Here is a 17,634-nt window from a genome sequence, read left to right as displayed (position 1 = left end):
CACGGCGGACGTAGATCGGAACCGGAAACAGGTGCCGCTTCAATGTCCGGTTACCGTCGGCCCCAGCCGCTGAGAAGGGCGAAACAGAGAGTTGCCGCTTTTCGCGAAGCAGCGACTTGCGTAAAAGGGAAAGGGCCAGCGGTGACGTGTTCTTTGTTTTACTGCGTTCGCACTATGAGTGACACTCCCCCAAAACGGCGACTTCTAAAGCTTCCATCCCCACCCCCCGCAGATCAGCTACAACCAGTAAGCACCACCGACGCCAAGTTCACGGGCCATTAGCTTCGCAGAGTGCTGGCCACGCGTGACACATCTGAGGGAATTGTTGCCTAACATTTTTATAGTTTTCTGTTTCATGTAACCACATTTTTCGCGGCAGGATTTGTATACCAACGCTCTTCGCAACCATTAGTAGTTGGTCATCCCGGCATTCGGAGCCTTGTGGCCCGTTCGTTCAGTGCTTGAGCATTGAAAATTGGTGGTCACGCCTGCGAGGAGGCCGAGAATAAACAGAAAACATAAGTGCATGCTCCCTCTTCTTTACCATGAGTTGCTGCGCCGCGAAAGGCAACCGGCGATCCGCTTCACCCATCTGAGGCTTAGGCGGATGCTTGCCAGATATCGATGCGGCGCCAGGCGCCGGTTCTGAGGTACGTACGGCGCGCATAAGGTAGAAGTGACGGTACAGAGATGCCCGCAAGGGGCGAAATAGGGTGTGACGTTAGGCGGCGCAGAACGCAATTTCGCCACGCTTTCCCACGTCCCGCAATATTATTATCAAGACAGTACATCGCTTAGTTTGACCCGCAGACGCACCCTCGAAGCTTCAGTTTCCCAGCCGAAACATTTACAAGAGCAGTTCAGGTTCAAAGAGGCAGCCATCAAAGGATAACTCTCAGGTTCACAAAGTAAACCTCTGTACGAAGCTAGACTGCGGCTAAGATAGACTCGAAGGCAATTTAGTAACAGTGCGAAAGGTTTATTGTCTCTCGAGACTAACAAGGCGAGCGTCTGTGCGCAGGTGCAGAACAAAGTGCACAGAAAGATCACAGAAAGAAGATCATGGGTGGGCGTATCGTCCCCTTAATGGGTAACGTCGGGATCACAAACTGTGGCGGCATCATGGATGTGCTTGATCTGTGCGGCCTGTAAAAAGAAAATACGTAAGCAACGTAGCTCAAATTTATGTCTACTAGCAAAAACACCTTTCCTATGCACCGCATCGTGCATGGGTCTGGCTACAACTTTACTTCTCGCCACGTGCGCGGACAAGAGACATGCAAAAACCACATCTTATGAGACTGACAGCAGTGGATTCGTACCAACAAATCTCTTCAATCCCACGAGCGGTTGTTTTGGCATGCAGACACTTTTTATACATGTTCCTCAATGGCGAAGAAATAAGGCAGATCACCATAGAAATAGTTAAGCGCCTAATGCTAGTTCCTAGAACTTTTTCCGGTATTTAGAATGGCGTCAAACTGCATTTTTTGTTGAAGTTGCTCACGAAGTATAACCACTTCTCTTCAATGGTTCCAGATTTGATGTATTGTGAATTTTAAACACCACAGCATATCGACACAGCCATGTTTTACTTGTGCGATGAAAGTGTAGTTATTTCCGCACACTTTTGGAGTTACAAGTTCCTTCCCTACAAACGTGGTTCTAGTAACGGAGCTATGCTGGATGGATCTAACACCAATAGGCCGTTAGCTTAAAGCGGAAATACCTTCACCCTGTTGCAAATTGCCAGAGAAAAATTGCGCAGGCGCATACTTACGGTGAAGAACTCGGACATGGCTTTCTCCTGTTTTATGAAGAAAATAAACGGAAATATATCAGCGTTAATTTTTGTTGCTCTATATTCTCTTCCTTTTTCTTTTTTTTTTGTTTCTATCTTCGCGAACTTTTGATCCATACTTATTAAGAACTTTCAGAAGCCGTGGCATGTTAAGCTACTGTTCTCCATAGGCACTGGTTATGAAATAAATATAAATGTGTTCCGGAAAAAGAACAGCACGTTAGGCTGTGAATCTACAAGGTACCGAATGACGGAAAACCATCCCAAACTGATGGTGGTTTTTAAAACTTTGCGAGTTCAAAAGGAATGCCGAAAAGGGAGGCAGTAAGGGTATGGCATAATAAGCAGCCGTGTTCATTGCCCGTGATTCTATTTGTTTGTGATGATTATCAGTGCAACAATATCATAAATATTTTACGAATCTTTTCTTTCTAATTTGCTCCACAGCTGAGAATTCTAACAATACGTCGTTAAATTGCAGTAGTGAGTGCTTAGGCAGCACTTTCTTAGAATTTTCAATAACGTCAGTTTTCAGGAAAGAATAGTAAAATCCGCCACTCTTCCACTTTGCGAAATTTTGTGCCAGCAGACACGAGAGCAAAAAGTGATGGCATTGCTCTAGCACGGAAACTATGAATGAAAACGCCTCCACTGGCACTTACCAGGTCTCCTCCTGCGCACATCTTACGCATGGCACAAGACCGGTCGCTGCAGCCCAGCCTCTTCACCGCGTTGTCAAAGGCAGCGTTGGTCTGGCAAAAAATAAAGAGACAAAAATATATGGCAACGAAACGTCATAATAAAAAAAATAGACAGGATGTGCCGATGTACTACCGAAAATAGAACATGGCGTGAGGTCGAAAACACTGTTGAGGGGGACCCCACCTTCAGCGAATTTTTTTTATTCTTGAAATCTTTGCATGATTTTTTTTTGCGTATTAGAAACGATACTCTAACAGAATTTTACTCTCAAATCTCCAGAAAGTTATTTTCTAATATTTGTTTTCCTTTGAACTTTATTAAAAGGCTGCACAGATGATAAAATATGGCAGAAGAGTGGTTCAACATTTATTGTGTTCCTGCTGGCGTGCTGCAGGTCGACACTCTCATTAACGCGATGGCATTATATGGCTCATGTCTGACGTATAGTTTGAACGTGACGTTCCACGGATAATTTTTCACTACTAATGAACGGGGAAATCTGGATAGCTCCTCAGAATATTCGGTGCAGAATTTAGTGCCAACCAACGGCACACCTAATGGCAGGGTACAAAACCGTTTAAGAATAATTTACATGGTCATTTATACCACCATTGTCATGCACCGTAATTTTCCGACAAATCTGTGCTTTCCTCAATGCCGCTCAAAGGGCTAAACAAGCAATGGTTTACCAGCCTGCCGAGCAAGTCACTGTCGCCCACGTGAAGTGGGCATTCAAATGTCATATACCTAACCGGCAGAGCCCAGCCAATGATAAAGCCAGAGCTCCAAACTTACCGATGGGGGTATATGGTTACGAATGCATTCCAGTTCTTCTGCCAGCACCTTGTCATTCTTCTCTGTAGAAAAAAAACGGAAGAATCAAAATGTGGAACACTCATGACCGTTGGCACATGACCACTCGGAACGCACATCTCTTCCTACCTCCATAAGAACTTGCCTACAAGCAATCAACCACTCTGTATTTTCTTGTTCTGGCTCTGTACAGTAGCCAGATTGATTCGTACAAAAATGTCTATTATTGTTCACCCACTCCTCTAATAACCCCACTGGGGTTGGCAGTATATCGAAGTAAATAAAAAAAATATTCAACCAAAGCCACGCAGGGAGTCTGTTGAGACTAAAAAGCTTACACCTCTAATGCGCACAGCAGGAAAACTGTGACAAGCCGGAAGTATGTTCGTGACTAGGGGGAAAAAAGTGCGCTTTAACTGTGGCACTCATTGTGGCCTAGAAAAATTCTGTCAAGCTGCATTTTCCGCTACAACGTAGTCACTGTTTTGTCACGTGTTCGAGTAACAATGTAGCGTTTGATTGTACGATAAAGTAGGAAGCTCGCCTGTGGTCTAAAACCAAACAATCTGAGTCTATTCTGCTTCACCCGCTGTAAATCTTTGCAGCTATCTAAATGTATGCTGAATGCTACTAAGACAAAACGACAATGATCGCGCTTTCGGCGCCTTATCTCCACTGTAAAACCAGCCTCAAAGAAAAAAAAAGAGTCTATAAACCGCAGAAAGTAGACCTGCGACTCGACATTAAAGTCTTGAGAACCAGTCCCCTCCCGTTCTGTGTTGTCCTTGTCTCGCTTTTTTTTCTACCATGTCTACAAGAGATACTTCATTTCGCACGTCACCTTCTCAGGAAGAAATCTGAGCTAAGATATAAGCTTTAAGATCACGTGCCTAAGCACAGTGATGCTCGAGCAGTCTGTTTTGTTCACTTTTGAACAAATTTGCGATGCCGGGTTGTTCTCAGCTAATCAAAGTGGCCCAGGGGGCAAACCCCGCCTCCGCAGGAAGCTTTGAACAGGAGGCTGTATACACTGAGGAAATGTCCCTTTAGTCGCTTGTGATACTATGGACAATAACAACAAGTATTTAGACTCGCCCTTTGAAAATCGAACACATTACGATCATGTTATTTAATTACGATGCCACCATGCAGAGTATTAGTAATATTCACAGAAAATTATCAGTTTGTCAAAACGTGACGTAAAGCACTCTATTTAACCTTTGGAAGCTTATACTAGGCAACTAATTAATCAGAAACGCAAATTACTGATTTTCCAAGGAATTTCGTGCAACAGGCATCCATGCATGCAAAACAATTAAGGGATGAGAAATACTACTGCGAAAGTTATTTCTCTTGAAATAAGCATCTAATGAGGGATGAAAGTGTTAACTGGGTATCATCGTAACAACAGCGCTTGCCATTGACAAACACAATATCGGAGGCGATTAACAGTCACGTCGTCTCGAGAACCCCTTTTCCAAAACCTTCGCACCCGAACTTACTGCAGAGCTCCAAGTGATGTGCTGAAGCAGCTGCCACGAAGGCGACCAGGAGCAGACAGGAGGTGAAGGCAGCGTTCATGGCGAGTGGTCGTTGAGGGAGTGCCTTACCGCTCTAGCAAGACTGCTCGGATGTATGCTGGCAGACAGCGTACAACAACTGCGTTATATACCCGCTTTCCACGCATGTTGCCCAAAAAAAAGTAACGGATACGTGCGGCGTACAAAAAGAAAATATAAAGACAAGTGTAGAGGCAAGACAGTTTACTGGTGGAGTGACTTAGCTCTCTGATTGGCTGCGCTATTGCAGCGCCACGCGCATGTTTCCTGTACGCGCTGTCACGAGCCTCACGCTTACTCAGCGTTTCTCGCCCTGTTCGTCGGGAGGGGGTCGATGCGCGCGGGAAGCCGCGGCGAGCCAACAGAATACACGGTCGTTGCGCGAAGTGATGCAACGCCTACTGCTTATGGTATCGTGCTCGCTTGCTTTTTCGCTCCTCGCGCGTCTGATGTCAGCCACACGGTTGTGGGAGGAGCGAAGAGATTCCGCGATGGAGTGCAAGGCGATGGCGATGTGGCCGCCAGAGGTTGCAAGAGGAGAGGAATGGGATTTATTGTTCCGTAGCCGCCGGGCACGTACAACAGCGTCCGTCTGTCCCGCTCTTTTCTTGTTAGCTGCCGTTTCAGTTTTAGCCCTGGAGCGCACTGTTTTATGAAATCGCACAAACATTAGAGGTGGCTACTCCAAGCGGCGCTCAGAACAAGAGTGTTTTAATGTACTGAAGCTGCAGATGGGATATGAGACACGCCGTAGTGGAGATCATTAGGTTAATTTCGACCATATGGGGTTCCTCGACGTGCACTGGCATCGCACAGCACGTCGGCACATTTGATTCCTTTTCACTTCCATCGAAATGAATAGGCGTTAGAGAAGAATAGTTGTGAAAATTTCGGGGTGCATTCATTAAGAGGTATGAAATACGCGGAAGAAATCGGCAAAAACGAAACGAAAAGCGGGTTGATTGAATAAACGCTTAATAGGATGCGACTTGCGTTGAAATTTCTTTTTTAACCGCAACGACGTAATTCGTGTAGTGGCTCAAAACACTGTCCAAAGAAACACCGGTAAAGTTCACTTTAGTACAACTCACGGCGTCCAGCGCGAAGCGCAATCTAAACAAATTGCGACGGGCTTCAATATGGATGATCACACTTGTAAAGAAACCCTTTGCGAATGGGTATGGTTTCAACTGAATCTATGGTTCCTCGCGGAACATGGTTATTGGCAGTTCGTCTCGCACGGCAGGTGTTGTAAGCTTAACATCCGACAGATGGAGCTTCATATTGTTTTACGAATTGGAAAAACAGCGCAATGAAAGACGACACAAGAGAAGGACAAAACACCAGCGCTTTGAAGAGCGGAGGCATAAAGAGGGTAGGAAAGTGCCCGATGTAGAAGAAATGAATTCCAGAAGAGGGCAAATACGGGCTCGTTGGTGCATGTTTTACGAATTGGAGAAACAGCGCAATGAAAGACGACACAAGAGAAGGGCACAGCGCTGGTGTTTTGTCCGTCTCTTGTGTCGTCTTTCATTGAGCTGTTATTCCAATTCGTAAAACATGTACCAACCAGCCCGTATTTGCCCTCTTCTGGTCTTCATATTGTTCCCTAGTTTTTCAACATTCAATAAAGAGTCCCTGCTAACATGCAGTTCACTATAAGCAGACTTCGAGCGCAAGCAAGAAGGTGCGTTGATTAAACGAGGAATGAAAGAAGTGCACTTTCTGACAGCGAAGGTAATGGGAGGCGCTCATTACGCGAGTGCGTTCATTAAGCGAGTAAATGCGTGCAACGGCTTCGTTCCCCCTGCTGTTTGCATTTGCGAGTGTGACTTTGCCAGCACGCTGCTCATCCGTTAGCACACGGTTAGCAGGTGGCGTCTTCGTCGACAGCCCGGGAAGCTGCATTACGTTCGTACCCGGTGTAGAGCACCCCTACGTCGCGACCTAACGGAACGTAGAATTTTGATGAGAACAGATAACAGCACAATTAAAAGCGATTTTTATCGATTGGTTTTGTGTTCCAAGTGCGTCACAGCTTTCTATTCGCAGTCTAGGAGCGTGCTAAATTAGAGTATGTATTGCTGAAGGCCATAAAACTGTAACATTGCAACAGTAGCCGCTCGTTGACATATACAGCTTACTACAAGGCTGAGAGTAAACCAGAAACTTCCCACACCTATTTCATTAAAATCATCTGTACAACAGGACTACCTGCTGTCAGCTTTCGTTTTTCGTTTTACTACGTCTCGAAGCATGATTCCTTAGTTTAATCAGAAATACAGCGATTTCGTGACTGCTTATTTCTTAAGTCCGAAATTAACGTGTTACCCTATTTTGACCACGTTCCCAACTTCTGTTCAGAAAAAAGAGCTTTCTCGAGACTAAGTTTTACTCCACAGCTCATCGAGCATTCTAGCGCGGCTCTTAACTTTTACAGGTCTCAATACTTTTGATTAATTAGCCGGGGGACTAAGCCAAATTGTTTTCGTGGGGTGGCGTAAGAATAACTAAGAAGGCATTGCATTACCTAGGAATTTCCCTTCATCAGACTCGCAACAATGGGTCTTGATGGTAGTTATAAATTTTGTCTGTGAAGAGAGAGACACGGCCTTCGATGGGCATCGAGGGCTCCATTTCTGCAAAGTAACAAGCTCATTAATGTATTCAAGTAAGTGTTGCATTGTGCGAGAAAGAAGGTGCAAGTGCGAATATAAACTCCTCGATCTTTTGTGACGCTCTACATTGCAGCCTACGCGTCGAGACAACGTGTTTCTCCCTGCTATCCGGTAGAGCTAGCCTTGTGTACTTGTTCGTTCGCCAAATTGTTTCACCCTTTTTCTTTTCCAAAACGGCAACCCTTCTTTTTCTGCCAGCAGTGCTCAACATATGACTGAGTTGCCATATGCCTTGTCTGTTTGCGCTGACTACACTCTGAGCACAAATACGCCTGCATCGGAGTAAAAAAGGGAGTAAAGCTGTCCTTTAGTGCACTCCCTTTTATCAAAGGGAGTGTGCTAGAGGACAGCTTTACTCCTTTTTTAATCATTTGCATTTAGAGTGTAGACATGGCCGCGATGAAGATTTGTCGGATTATCTTAAGGAGGTTTCTGTCTGCTTTTCTATAAAATACTTGTCCGGCCTCTCAGGAAGGCCTAAAAGAAAGGTTATGATTAAGCCTTTACTTCTTGTACACCGCCAGCCGTACCTAGCTTTTCTCGACACCAGTGCATCAAAGCAAGTTCAGCGGACACGTATTCAATCTGCCCCAAAAACCTTCTTTTTAAGCAAAAGGGAGACCCCTTTTGACCATCGTCGTTTGATTGCCGCTTATGCGGGCAACCAGAGACCCTTCATCATTGCTTTGTGTTGTGCCGTGATGCTGTGTTCTTCTGGGGCGTACTTTCAAGGACTATGAAAAATGACTTTGAGATGTGCCCTTGCAATATCAGATTTCTGTCCGTAATGAAAGGCTCTAGGATTCTGTGGCACCTTTTGGCGCTGACGGGACTGTTTAGCCCTGGAAAAGCTGCATGATGGATAGCCATGCAGAACCGCGGCGTTGAACGAAGGCTGTCTGTCTGTAACAGAGCAACTTGGTATGTATATGACTAAGCCATGATCAACCTCCATATCATGCTCACGGTGAACCTTCTATCTATTAGCCGCTTCTGTACTCAAGTGCATGTCTCCCGGAATTTTGACGTGCTTGCGGATTGAGGTGTGATGGTATTGGAACGTATGACGGGATCGCGGAAAGCAATACTGGGTATGTAAGGCATTAGGCGTGTCAGCAGGGTTGTTTTTAAATGAAGTAAAGACAAAAAAATGGTCGCGTAGCGCAAAGGATTAGCGCTGCATTTCTGAACGCATAAAGCAGCAGTTCTAATTTCTTTTTAAGCAATCAACATTTCCCCGTGTTCTTTTTTACTTTTTTGAACAAAACAAGAAATAAAAGAAAACACAGCGCATTTTCTTATTGCTGGAAGACAGCTCTTGACGAATTCTTATTTTGGGTAGGTTATTCTCTTTATTTAATCGTTTTTTTTATATTTTCTTCATTATCAAAAATTCAAGATGGTGTTTTCTAGGAAGGACTCCGAAAGGAATGGGTCGATGTTTGTTTATTCCACAATGCTCTCATATTTCACCTCCGTTCAAGAAATCCGCTTCTCTTTTTCAAGCTCTCTTACTTTTCTTGCATTTTGTGCTGGCTGCTACTCGTTTTGCTTATTGCAGTGAAATACTTTTTTTTCTTCTTAGGAGCGCCACAGCAGAGAGCTGATGAGTGGAAAATTTACTTCTCGACAGCTGTGTACTTCAAGCGCCGGGGTGTTTTTTTTTTTTTGTGTGTGTGTGCGAGCATTTATGATGATGCCGTTCTCATTTTACCGCACTTTTCAGCTGAACCGACATTACAGAACTTTGCTCCGAAGCAGCACTTAGCAGATAGAAATAAAAAGCATGATGTTTATTTTTTCACAAATATTACTACTCATAAAGCTGCCATTTTTAATATGCAATTTCCATGCATGCTCTGTGTTACAAGTGAAACGCATAAACAAAAGTTTCTGCTTATACCGCAGTTCTACCTAATTTGCCTCCGAGAGTGAGTCTGACGTAGTTGTTGAACCCGAAACAGACTCCCAAGATGACTGCACTAACGACGACGTGCTGGGCAGTGCTCATGCGCCTTGAAAACTCGTTTGCGTTAGTACAAAGCAACGTATAAGCAACTAATATTCTGTTACGGTGTATTTTCTCACATAAATATCGCATGCTCTTCAACACCTGCTGTCTCGCACCTGTTGTATGCAGAAAGAGAAAGGTTATCGAGAAACCACTTTTCATTTTAAATTATTTTTATTAGCAGGAATCAGAAGTAAGTGCTCAACATAATTTACTAACCATAATGACACGAGAAAGAAAATGAGCTTTTACCTCATCAGAATCTGCCTCGCTTAGCTATTACTTTAAAAAATTGCATAATTCGAAACGCTACTTCGGGCAATGAATAAACTATACTCTGTTCCGCAATTTGTTGGCCCAGAGGTGCAGGCTACAGCTAGCGCTGGTAGCTCATGAGAGGAATTATCAAAGCATCCAGCGAGTAGGAGTGATTCGGCAATTTTAACTGAAAATAGCAAGAGCAAAATTACTGGCACATCAAGCCTCGTTGTAAAAAGTAAACAGCTTTCGAATTTCGGTCCTTGATTAGTAGACGCCAGCTGCTGCTTGTTTTCAGTGCCAACAGAAGGTGAGAAACTTACAAGATTCCTTTTAAATGAAAAAGCATTGCCCGGTCGCGATTTTGCTTGATCGGGATGTATTATGGGTGAATTCTCCACTCTTTTCGGTTGGGGAATGGTACCTTGGAGTGAATCGCACTTCCAAGCGCGCTTCCAACGCCTGGTACAACGTGCCAAGAAGGCCGAGAAGCAAGTGGCGTCCTGGACTGAGAGCACACCCGCTGTTTTAGAAGAGGGATTCAAGCAGGACAGCAAGCTGCAATGATAACAAAGAACCAATAAAATTTTCTCTCTGCCACATTATTCATTCTCAAATTTTCGAGTTGAAATGCATAGACACTGCTGCAATAAAAAATATTAACTCACTTGGATGTTATAACGTGCCAGTGCTGAGCAGAAAATCAAACGAAAGTCACTGAAAGGTGTTCAGACACAGTGTTTACTCTTTATCGCGTCTTTTGATCCCGGCTGCGGCGGCTGAACTTCGATGAAGGCAAAATTCTAGAGGCCCGTGTGCTGTGCGATGTCAGTGCACATTAAAGAACCCCAGGTGGTCGATATTTCTGGAGCCCCCCACTATAGCGTCCCTCATAGCCCCAGTTGGTTCGGGACGTTAAACCCCAATAAACCAAACCAAACCTAGTCTTTAAACGCACAGTGGAAATGCTACCGCTCCTGCCGAGAAAGAAATTGAAACGCCAACACGACAATTAAGCCACGGACAGCGAACTAACAAGTTCTTAGCCACAAGAAGCTCAGTACTAGCTCGGATATTTTAGCTTCGATATGATGGTTCTTCTTCAGAAGTGCTAATGAGCCTCGCTTGAAGTTCCTCTTTAGGAGATACGTTGGTTTTTTAGTGGCCACCTCAGTTTTATTGTTCGCGTTTCATTCGTTGCTGATAGTACATGGACATGCAAAACATTGATTCAGATTGAATTTAATAGAAACATCAGCCATCTCGGATGCCCGTCCACGAACTTGTCTAGGAATAACTTTCGTGATGGGCGAAAAACGTTTTCAAAAGTGAAGCTGTTCTTCGCCGAGACGCCAAGCCCGCACATTTCACGACACGGCTGCTATATTGCAAACTGATCTTTGGAAGCGCCTTCTGCCAAAGTAACTTTACCCTGCGCATTAACTCACACACTATGACGCGCTGCGTGGTAGGCGTGCTGCTGTTTGGCTTGAAATCGCTTGAGCGCTGCTTGTGTAGCTGTAGTAGTTCTATCAGGGGTGCTTGTGTAGTAAAAGCAGTAGTAGTTGTAGTAGTAGTAGTAGTAGTAGTAGTAGTAGTAGTAGTAGTAGTAGTAGTAGTAGTAGTAGTAGTAGTAGTAGTAGTAGTAGCAGTAGTAGTAGTAGCAGCAGCAGTAGTAGTAGTAGCAGTAGTAGTAGTAGCAGTAGTAGTAGCAGCAGTAGTAGTAGTAGTAGTAGTAGTAGTAGTACTTGTAGTAGTAGTACTTGTAGTAGTAGTACTTGTAGTAGTAGTAGCGGTTGTAGAGTAGCAGTAATAGTAGGAGTAGTAGTAGTAGAATATCCTTAATAGTAGTATTAGTAGCAGCAGTAGTATCAGTAGTAGCATTAGTATTAGTAGTAGCATTAGTATTAGCAGTAGCATTAGTATTAGAATCAGCAGTATATTAGTAGTAGCATTAGTATTAGTAGTAGCATTAGTATTAGAAGCAGCAGTACCAGTAGTAGTTTTGAGGGAAAAATGGCGCGGCAGCTACTCACGCCGTAATGCAATAAATTCAAGGAGATAATTCAGAGTAGGAGGTGCAGCTGAAAGGTGCAAAGAGAAACATCCAGACATCGCCACAGTAAATTTATTCTATTACCGTTAATAAGAAATGACTGCTTTAAGTTCAGCTATTTCCCTCGTACATGCAATGACCGGAACACTCTCCCATACGCCACTGTATCATCAACTACACTGACCGAGTATCTTCGTCATATTGAGAATGTTGTGTTTGCCGCAGAGACAGAGCAGTAGGATTACATTGCCTTTCTAAAGCGTTTTGGTGTTTTTGTGCCTTTGTGATGACTGCCTTTCTAAAGCGTAGTGATGTTTTTGTGCCGTTGTGATGATTGCTTTTCTAAAGCGTACTGGTGTTTTTGTCATTGTGATAATTAGTTCTTCGTTCTGTGCCAAGAAATTGTATTTCCAAATGTCGCATGCTGCTCAAAATCTGCAAATCCTTGTATTTTGTACCTACTATTAGATTCAAATTTGTTCATTCCACTCCTGTAATAGTCCCCTTGGGACTGAGAGTATGAATAAATGAAAATGAAAATTGAAACGCCTTAAAACCATGGCGTTTCAATGCAAATTCAAAAAATATAGTAATGTAGAGTGGTGGATTACTACCGGCTACACTAATAATTGTACATATTTTAAACAGAATCACAGCAAGAAAAAGGATATAAACAGATTATGCACGACGATGCGCTGCCCAACTCAAAACAAACGCACTAACTGTATAGGAAACCTTCGTCGCGTGCTCAACTAAGTTCAAAATAAAGCTTGCACATGAAACGAGAAAGCAAGGTAACGTCATCTGTCCAGGCAGCTGCTCGCGCCCCGATTCTGGAAAGCCGCCCTTGAGTTCGCGAGACCAGTAGGAAGACAGAGTGTATAGAGAGAAAAAGGAAGGAAGGAGCTATAAAAGAGGCGAGCCCAGCATTGGCAAGCAAAGGGAGGCCAATTAAAGGAAGCGGAAAGAGATGACGTCAGAACCGGAAGAAACTCGGCAGCATTGCGACCTTGTCTGAAAGGCACAGCTCAGCCAGCCTCAACCGACCAGCGCCGCCGCAAACCGGTCCGGGACCCGCCTTCCTCCCCCCGTTCCCATCGGGGTTGGGCAGAGAAAGCCACATGGGGCCCCGTGAAGGGAGCGAGACACGTGCGCAGCCTGCCATTCACGGGCACCGCATGCGCACAAAAAGACGTTTATTGCCGTATCTGGGGCTCACAAACTTACGGGCGGGGACTGGGAGAGGAGGGGTGGTCGCTTTTCGGGAGGCCAGCATTGCAAGCTTGCAACGATGACCGAGAGAGATCCTTACGGCGACGAAAGCAAGAAAGCGTGAATGGAAGACGCTAGGATGTGTATGGGGAAAAAAGTCTGGATAGAAACGGAGAAGAATGGAGGATTTTTCTGGAAGTTTTTCTTTACAGAAGTGAAATACAGAGAGGGGTGTCGAAACAGCAGGCTCCGTGGGTTACCCTCTCTAATCCCAAGAGTTCAGAAGGCAGTTAACAGGGGAATGGTGTGTACTGAGGGGCGTAAGCGGGCGTTTGCTAGATTGCAGCCTCGATACTCTTGAGGCGGCGTGTGGCAAGAGGAGCCTGTCAAAGTAGAGTGAGGGTGAAATGACGAGGGGAGCACGGACAAAGCTAGGAACACGAAGGTGCATGTTGTCGTCTCATTGCCGTCAAAGCATGTGACGTCACTGCCTTTCAACTTCACTGTTTTTTTTTGTTTTTTTGTTCGCCAGTGGCTCAATAAACACCGACGAATAAAACTCTGTCCTGTTAAGTATGCTACCACGTAAAGATACAACACTGAAGAATTAGCTGACCCGCTCATGCACGTGGTATGTTGCGGGGAAAACATAATATCGGAAAAGAGACGGAGTTAATTAAAGCCTGAAAAATAAAAAAGAACATATCCTGAAAATGAATCAGTGCTTAAGAGCCTTCATCACTTTAGATGGCTGCGGGACATGATTGTTGCACCAGCTTTTCACTAAGTTCCTCTAGAAAACCTAGCAAAGATGCACTACTAATGAACTCCGTGCTGCCGCTGCGTTCCGGAACCGACTTCAATCAAGCAACTCCACAGCTTTATTGGCTTGTGTTCGTACTTTGGGCGCTTCGTCCGCAACTTTGCAACCATCGTTGCCCCTTTCACACAACTTCTCGGAGGCCACACTGACCTTTCTGCTTGGTGGCCGGCTTCCGACACTGCGCTTTCAAAATTACAGACCCCGCACCTCTACAAAGTGTACGGCGGAATTTAGCACACTGGTAGCCGTCAGAAACGCAGCAGTGACTTTCTGGTTTGGGAGCTCGTCGTCTGATGATGATGATGATGTCCTCAGGCTGAATGGCACATACCCACGGCGGGGGATTGGCCAGGGTGGCCGGGCGGCCACACTTCTCGGCGTCTTCTACGTCTAGCCGTTCGCCGCAACTTCTTCACTACAGTTACACCACGCTGGTGAGACCGAAGCTTGAATATGAGTCATTCGTTTAGTGTCCTCAAAAACTGCACCTTATTAACAAATTAGCGACACTGCAAAGCAGAACTAGTCGATCCATCACAAGTGAGTACTCGCGTTACTCAAGTATAACTAATAAGAAAACATACTTACCTTCCAAATTTGGATAGCAGACGTAAGATCCCCATCTTGCCTTTTTTTTCATAATTACATTACAACCCCACGTCCTATTCCGCAAAGATAATAAGGTGTGCTAAGCACACATTTAATCGACATAGCAATAAAAAAATGAAACCCCCAGCTGCACGAACAGGCGCAGCCAATTCTTTTTAACGCCTGACGACAAGTTAAGGCAATGTCCTATTCTGTAATTTACATTATTTATTGATGCTAACCATGCGTTCGCCTATTTTAAACTCTGCAGTGAATGCGTTTCCTTTGTTAGCCGCGTGCTTCAAGCTATTCTGATCGCCGAACACAGCTCCCTGACTTTTCAGAATTATTAATTATTCTAATTATTTATTAGTTAAAACGCTGAAATAAGCGACTTCTGTATTTCCTGTCGATATTCTAATTCTCGTCTTTGTGTCGGTATATTCCTACAGCCTATTCGCATCCCTACAACCTAAGAGCGCAGTACAACTCAGAACAAACAGACGGAACTTTATTCCCTTTTCCTGCATTCGTTTCATATTTCAACAATTGGGACTTTCGGGTTCGGAAGCAATTAAAGGTTCTCGCTTCAAAGATCAGAAGGGACAAAGGAATGCGATCGCTCGTAGTGCTATGCATCCTTATTGCAGAACGAGTGGCTTAGTGTCTTTTGTTTGCAATGCCGCGCTAGGTCCAGCTCTCATGACGCAAGAGTGACTTATCAAGCTGGTTCGCAATTCACTCGAAATTCATAGTCGCGTTGGAGGGGGAAAAAACAGCGCAATAAGAGGCATATAGGAGAGGCATAGAAGGGACGGACACCACCGCTTCTATGTCCCTGTCTTGTGCTTTTCTTTTTCGTTTAAACTTGGCTCTCAGGGCGCACCTGCGTGAAAGCACGAGTAATTTTGTTCGTGTACAAGGATCCTGTTCTGGGCATTGTTTCAAAGAGAAATCGAATAATGGAGAGGCAACAGCGTTGTCTGTGTTAATACGACCTCATTAAAAGCGGCGGTGTGGGGCCGGATTGCAGGCTGCCGTTTTTTTTTTCTTTGTTCTTATTGAGAGCTGGAGCCCTTTCGGGTTCACCGACCCTCATTAATTGTTGCTTTTTCCGTGCTTTAGTAATTAAAGTTCGGGCTCAGCAGTGCTCAGCGGAACAAGCTCTGCAATTGGCTTCGTTAATTTGCAGTCGCGAACGAATGTTTTTTCTAACTAACGACGTCGTGAATTCCTTTTGGACACTAGCAGCCTGAGCACTATGCTAGCTTTCTCATTAAATTCCTGACAAGTGGTAAAGTTTTACTTGCCGAATGGGCTTTAAGCACGCAGTAGTAAAGGGCTGCAGGTTAATTTTTGCCACCTGTCATTCTTTCAGGATAACTTCTCTACACGGAATTGTTTACCATCCCCCCCATAATAATACTGCCGTTGAGGTCTTTATTCCGCCTGGAACCTCAGCACCAGCAGCCTGATGCAATACAACGACTCAGTCTGCTCGGCAAATCATTCATTCATGAAAGCCGAACGTATTAAGGGCACAGGGTAAGGGAAAATTAGAAAAAAAAAATAGTTTTTTTGTTCTTTTGAAATTTGAGAAGTTCCATTCTTTCTACACATGTTCCATGATCGCACTTTCCTCAGAAAGCCATATTTCGGGCTAAAAAACGCTTTTTCCGAAACCAAGTAGTCAGCAGCCACGGCCCCTTTCCGGATATCCTCCGCGTTTATCGCCAATTTTTTCAACCAAAAAGTCCACCACCTGATTTGAAAGCTTGTCTGAAATTAGCTACATATAAAAAATTGTTTGCCAACAATTGTCCAGCTCTCTTTTTTAGCCAAGATAATCCTGAGACGCTGCGCACGTTTTTTCCACGTTTCTGCAACTGTCATGCAGCTGCGTACGAGTGCTTTCCCTGCCGATGAGTATTGTACTTTGTGCCGGTGTTGGTTGTTGTTGACAAGAGGAGATGCCTAGAGCAAAGAACGCCTTCGGCAGGCGCGAATTTCACGGCAATCGTTAGACTCATCGTGCAAAGTCAAAAGGATGTCCACGCCCTAATGAGACGCCGAACGCCAAACGCGCCAGCTCCTCGACATCGAAGCTTTCAAGATTTTCTCTGTGCTTCCAGGAAGAGGATGTGCTACAGAGCAGCAGCGAATATGCCTTAATGAACATGGACGGCATTTGTGCCGCAATTACACACAGTTGTGTGTGTAGACAGTGCGGTGGAAGTGTTGAGCTCACCGAAATTCTGACAAAGCACGTGTTTGTTAGGCTTCAAAGCACTGGACGCTGTTATTTCATTTAATGATGGTAGCATCGCATGGGCGAACGTTCTGAAGGCGTGTGGATTGAACCCAGGGCGCAGAACCATCAAGTGGCTGAGGGAAGCTGACCACAAGCGTATGTACTTTGCGGACTGAGCAACACGACAGCTGACAAAAGAGGTCCGGCAAGCAAAATTACAAGCCCAAACGCTAAACATTGACTGCGACAGTGACTACGAAGTAGGGGGCTATTAAACCAATGGCTATGAATGTGTTTGTTCGAATAAAAAATTGTTTTTCACATCTTTTTTCACTTTAGGCTCAATTATCTCGAAACAGTGTTTTTTCTTACAAAGGTACCATTATTTCCAATGTCTTTCAAGACAGACAGCTGATTTTCTTTTGCAACCATCTACATAAGTGTTGGCAACTACTGAACTAGAATTAAGCAATTTCACTCAGTAGTTTTTCTGTTATGAATTTTCAAATGTGAAAAGAAAGCCGAAATTTATGTACTACAGTTAGAAATTTCATTAAAAATGAAATTTTCTACACATTTTAATTATTCTAGTTCAGTAAAAAGAGCGCAAAATTTGGAACAAAATGATATATATATTACCAGGGTACACCTATTAGTTGGCGAGAAACATGTACCTCAACATGCCCTAAAATGCATGGGAAGTATAGGGCTTACCCTGTGCCCTTAAGTTGATTGGTTTATTGGTTTATCGGGGTTTAACGTTCCAAAGCGACTCAGGCTATGAGGGACGCTGTAGTGGAGGGCTCCGGAAATTTCGACCACCGTGGGTTCTGGAACGTATTAAGGCGAGAGCCTTATATGGCCCATTAGCAATGAAACCCG

At 44.5% G+C, this 17,634-nt stretch overlaps 1 protein-coding gene across 1 annotated transcript; it reads right to left on the bottom strand.

Moving 5' to 3' along the window:
• Nucleotides 1-958: 958 nt before the first annotated feature.
• LOC149370927 (antimicrobial peptide microplusin-like) lies at nt 959-4,978 on the bottom strand. The gene is made up of 5 exons (XM_089584295.1): nt 4,819-4,978; nt 3,299-3,360; nt 2,464-2,553; nt 1,781-1,807; nt 959-1,146 (listed from the first exon to the last, which is right to left on the bottom strand). The coding sequence occupies exons 1-5, from the start codon at nt 4,895-4,897 to the stop codon at nt 1,084-1,086; spliced, it is 321 nt and encodes a 106-aa protein (XP_089440421.1). The 5' UTR covers nt 4,898-4,978; the 3' UTR covers nt 959-1,083.
• Between the last annotated feature and the right edge of the window lie 12,656 nt (nt 4,979-17,634).

The sequence above is a fragment of the Amblyomma mixtum genome, chromosome 1 (assembly GCF_055824585.1).
Source record: "Amblyomma mixtum isolate Tamu chromosome 1, ASM5582458v1, whole genome shotgun sequence".
In the NCBI taxonomy this organism is placed as follows: Eukaryota; Metazoa; Arthropoda; class Arachnida; order Ixodida; family Ixodidae; genus Amblyomma; species Amblyomma mixtum.
This window is presented reverse-complemented; position numbering and strand designations above follow the sequence as displayed.

What these genes read in the sequence shown, in the direction of transcription:
- LOC149370927 (XM_089584295.1), bottom strand. Translation starts at nt 4,897, where the DNA reads ATGAACGCTGCCTTCACCTCCTGTCTGCTCCTGGTCGCCTTCGTGGCA. An exon ending in TGTGCGCAGGAGGAGACCTG is followed by an intron (nt 1,808 to 2,463) that starts GTAAGTGCCAGT and finishes TTCATAAAACAG; the next exon opens with GAGAAAGCCATGTCCGAGTT. An exon ending in CCATGTCCGAGTTCTTCACC is followed by an intron (nt 1,147 to 1,780) that starts GTAAGTATGCGC and finishes TTCTTTTTACAG; the next exon opens with GCCGCACAGATCAAGCACAT.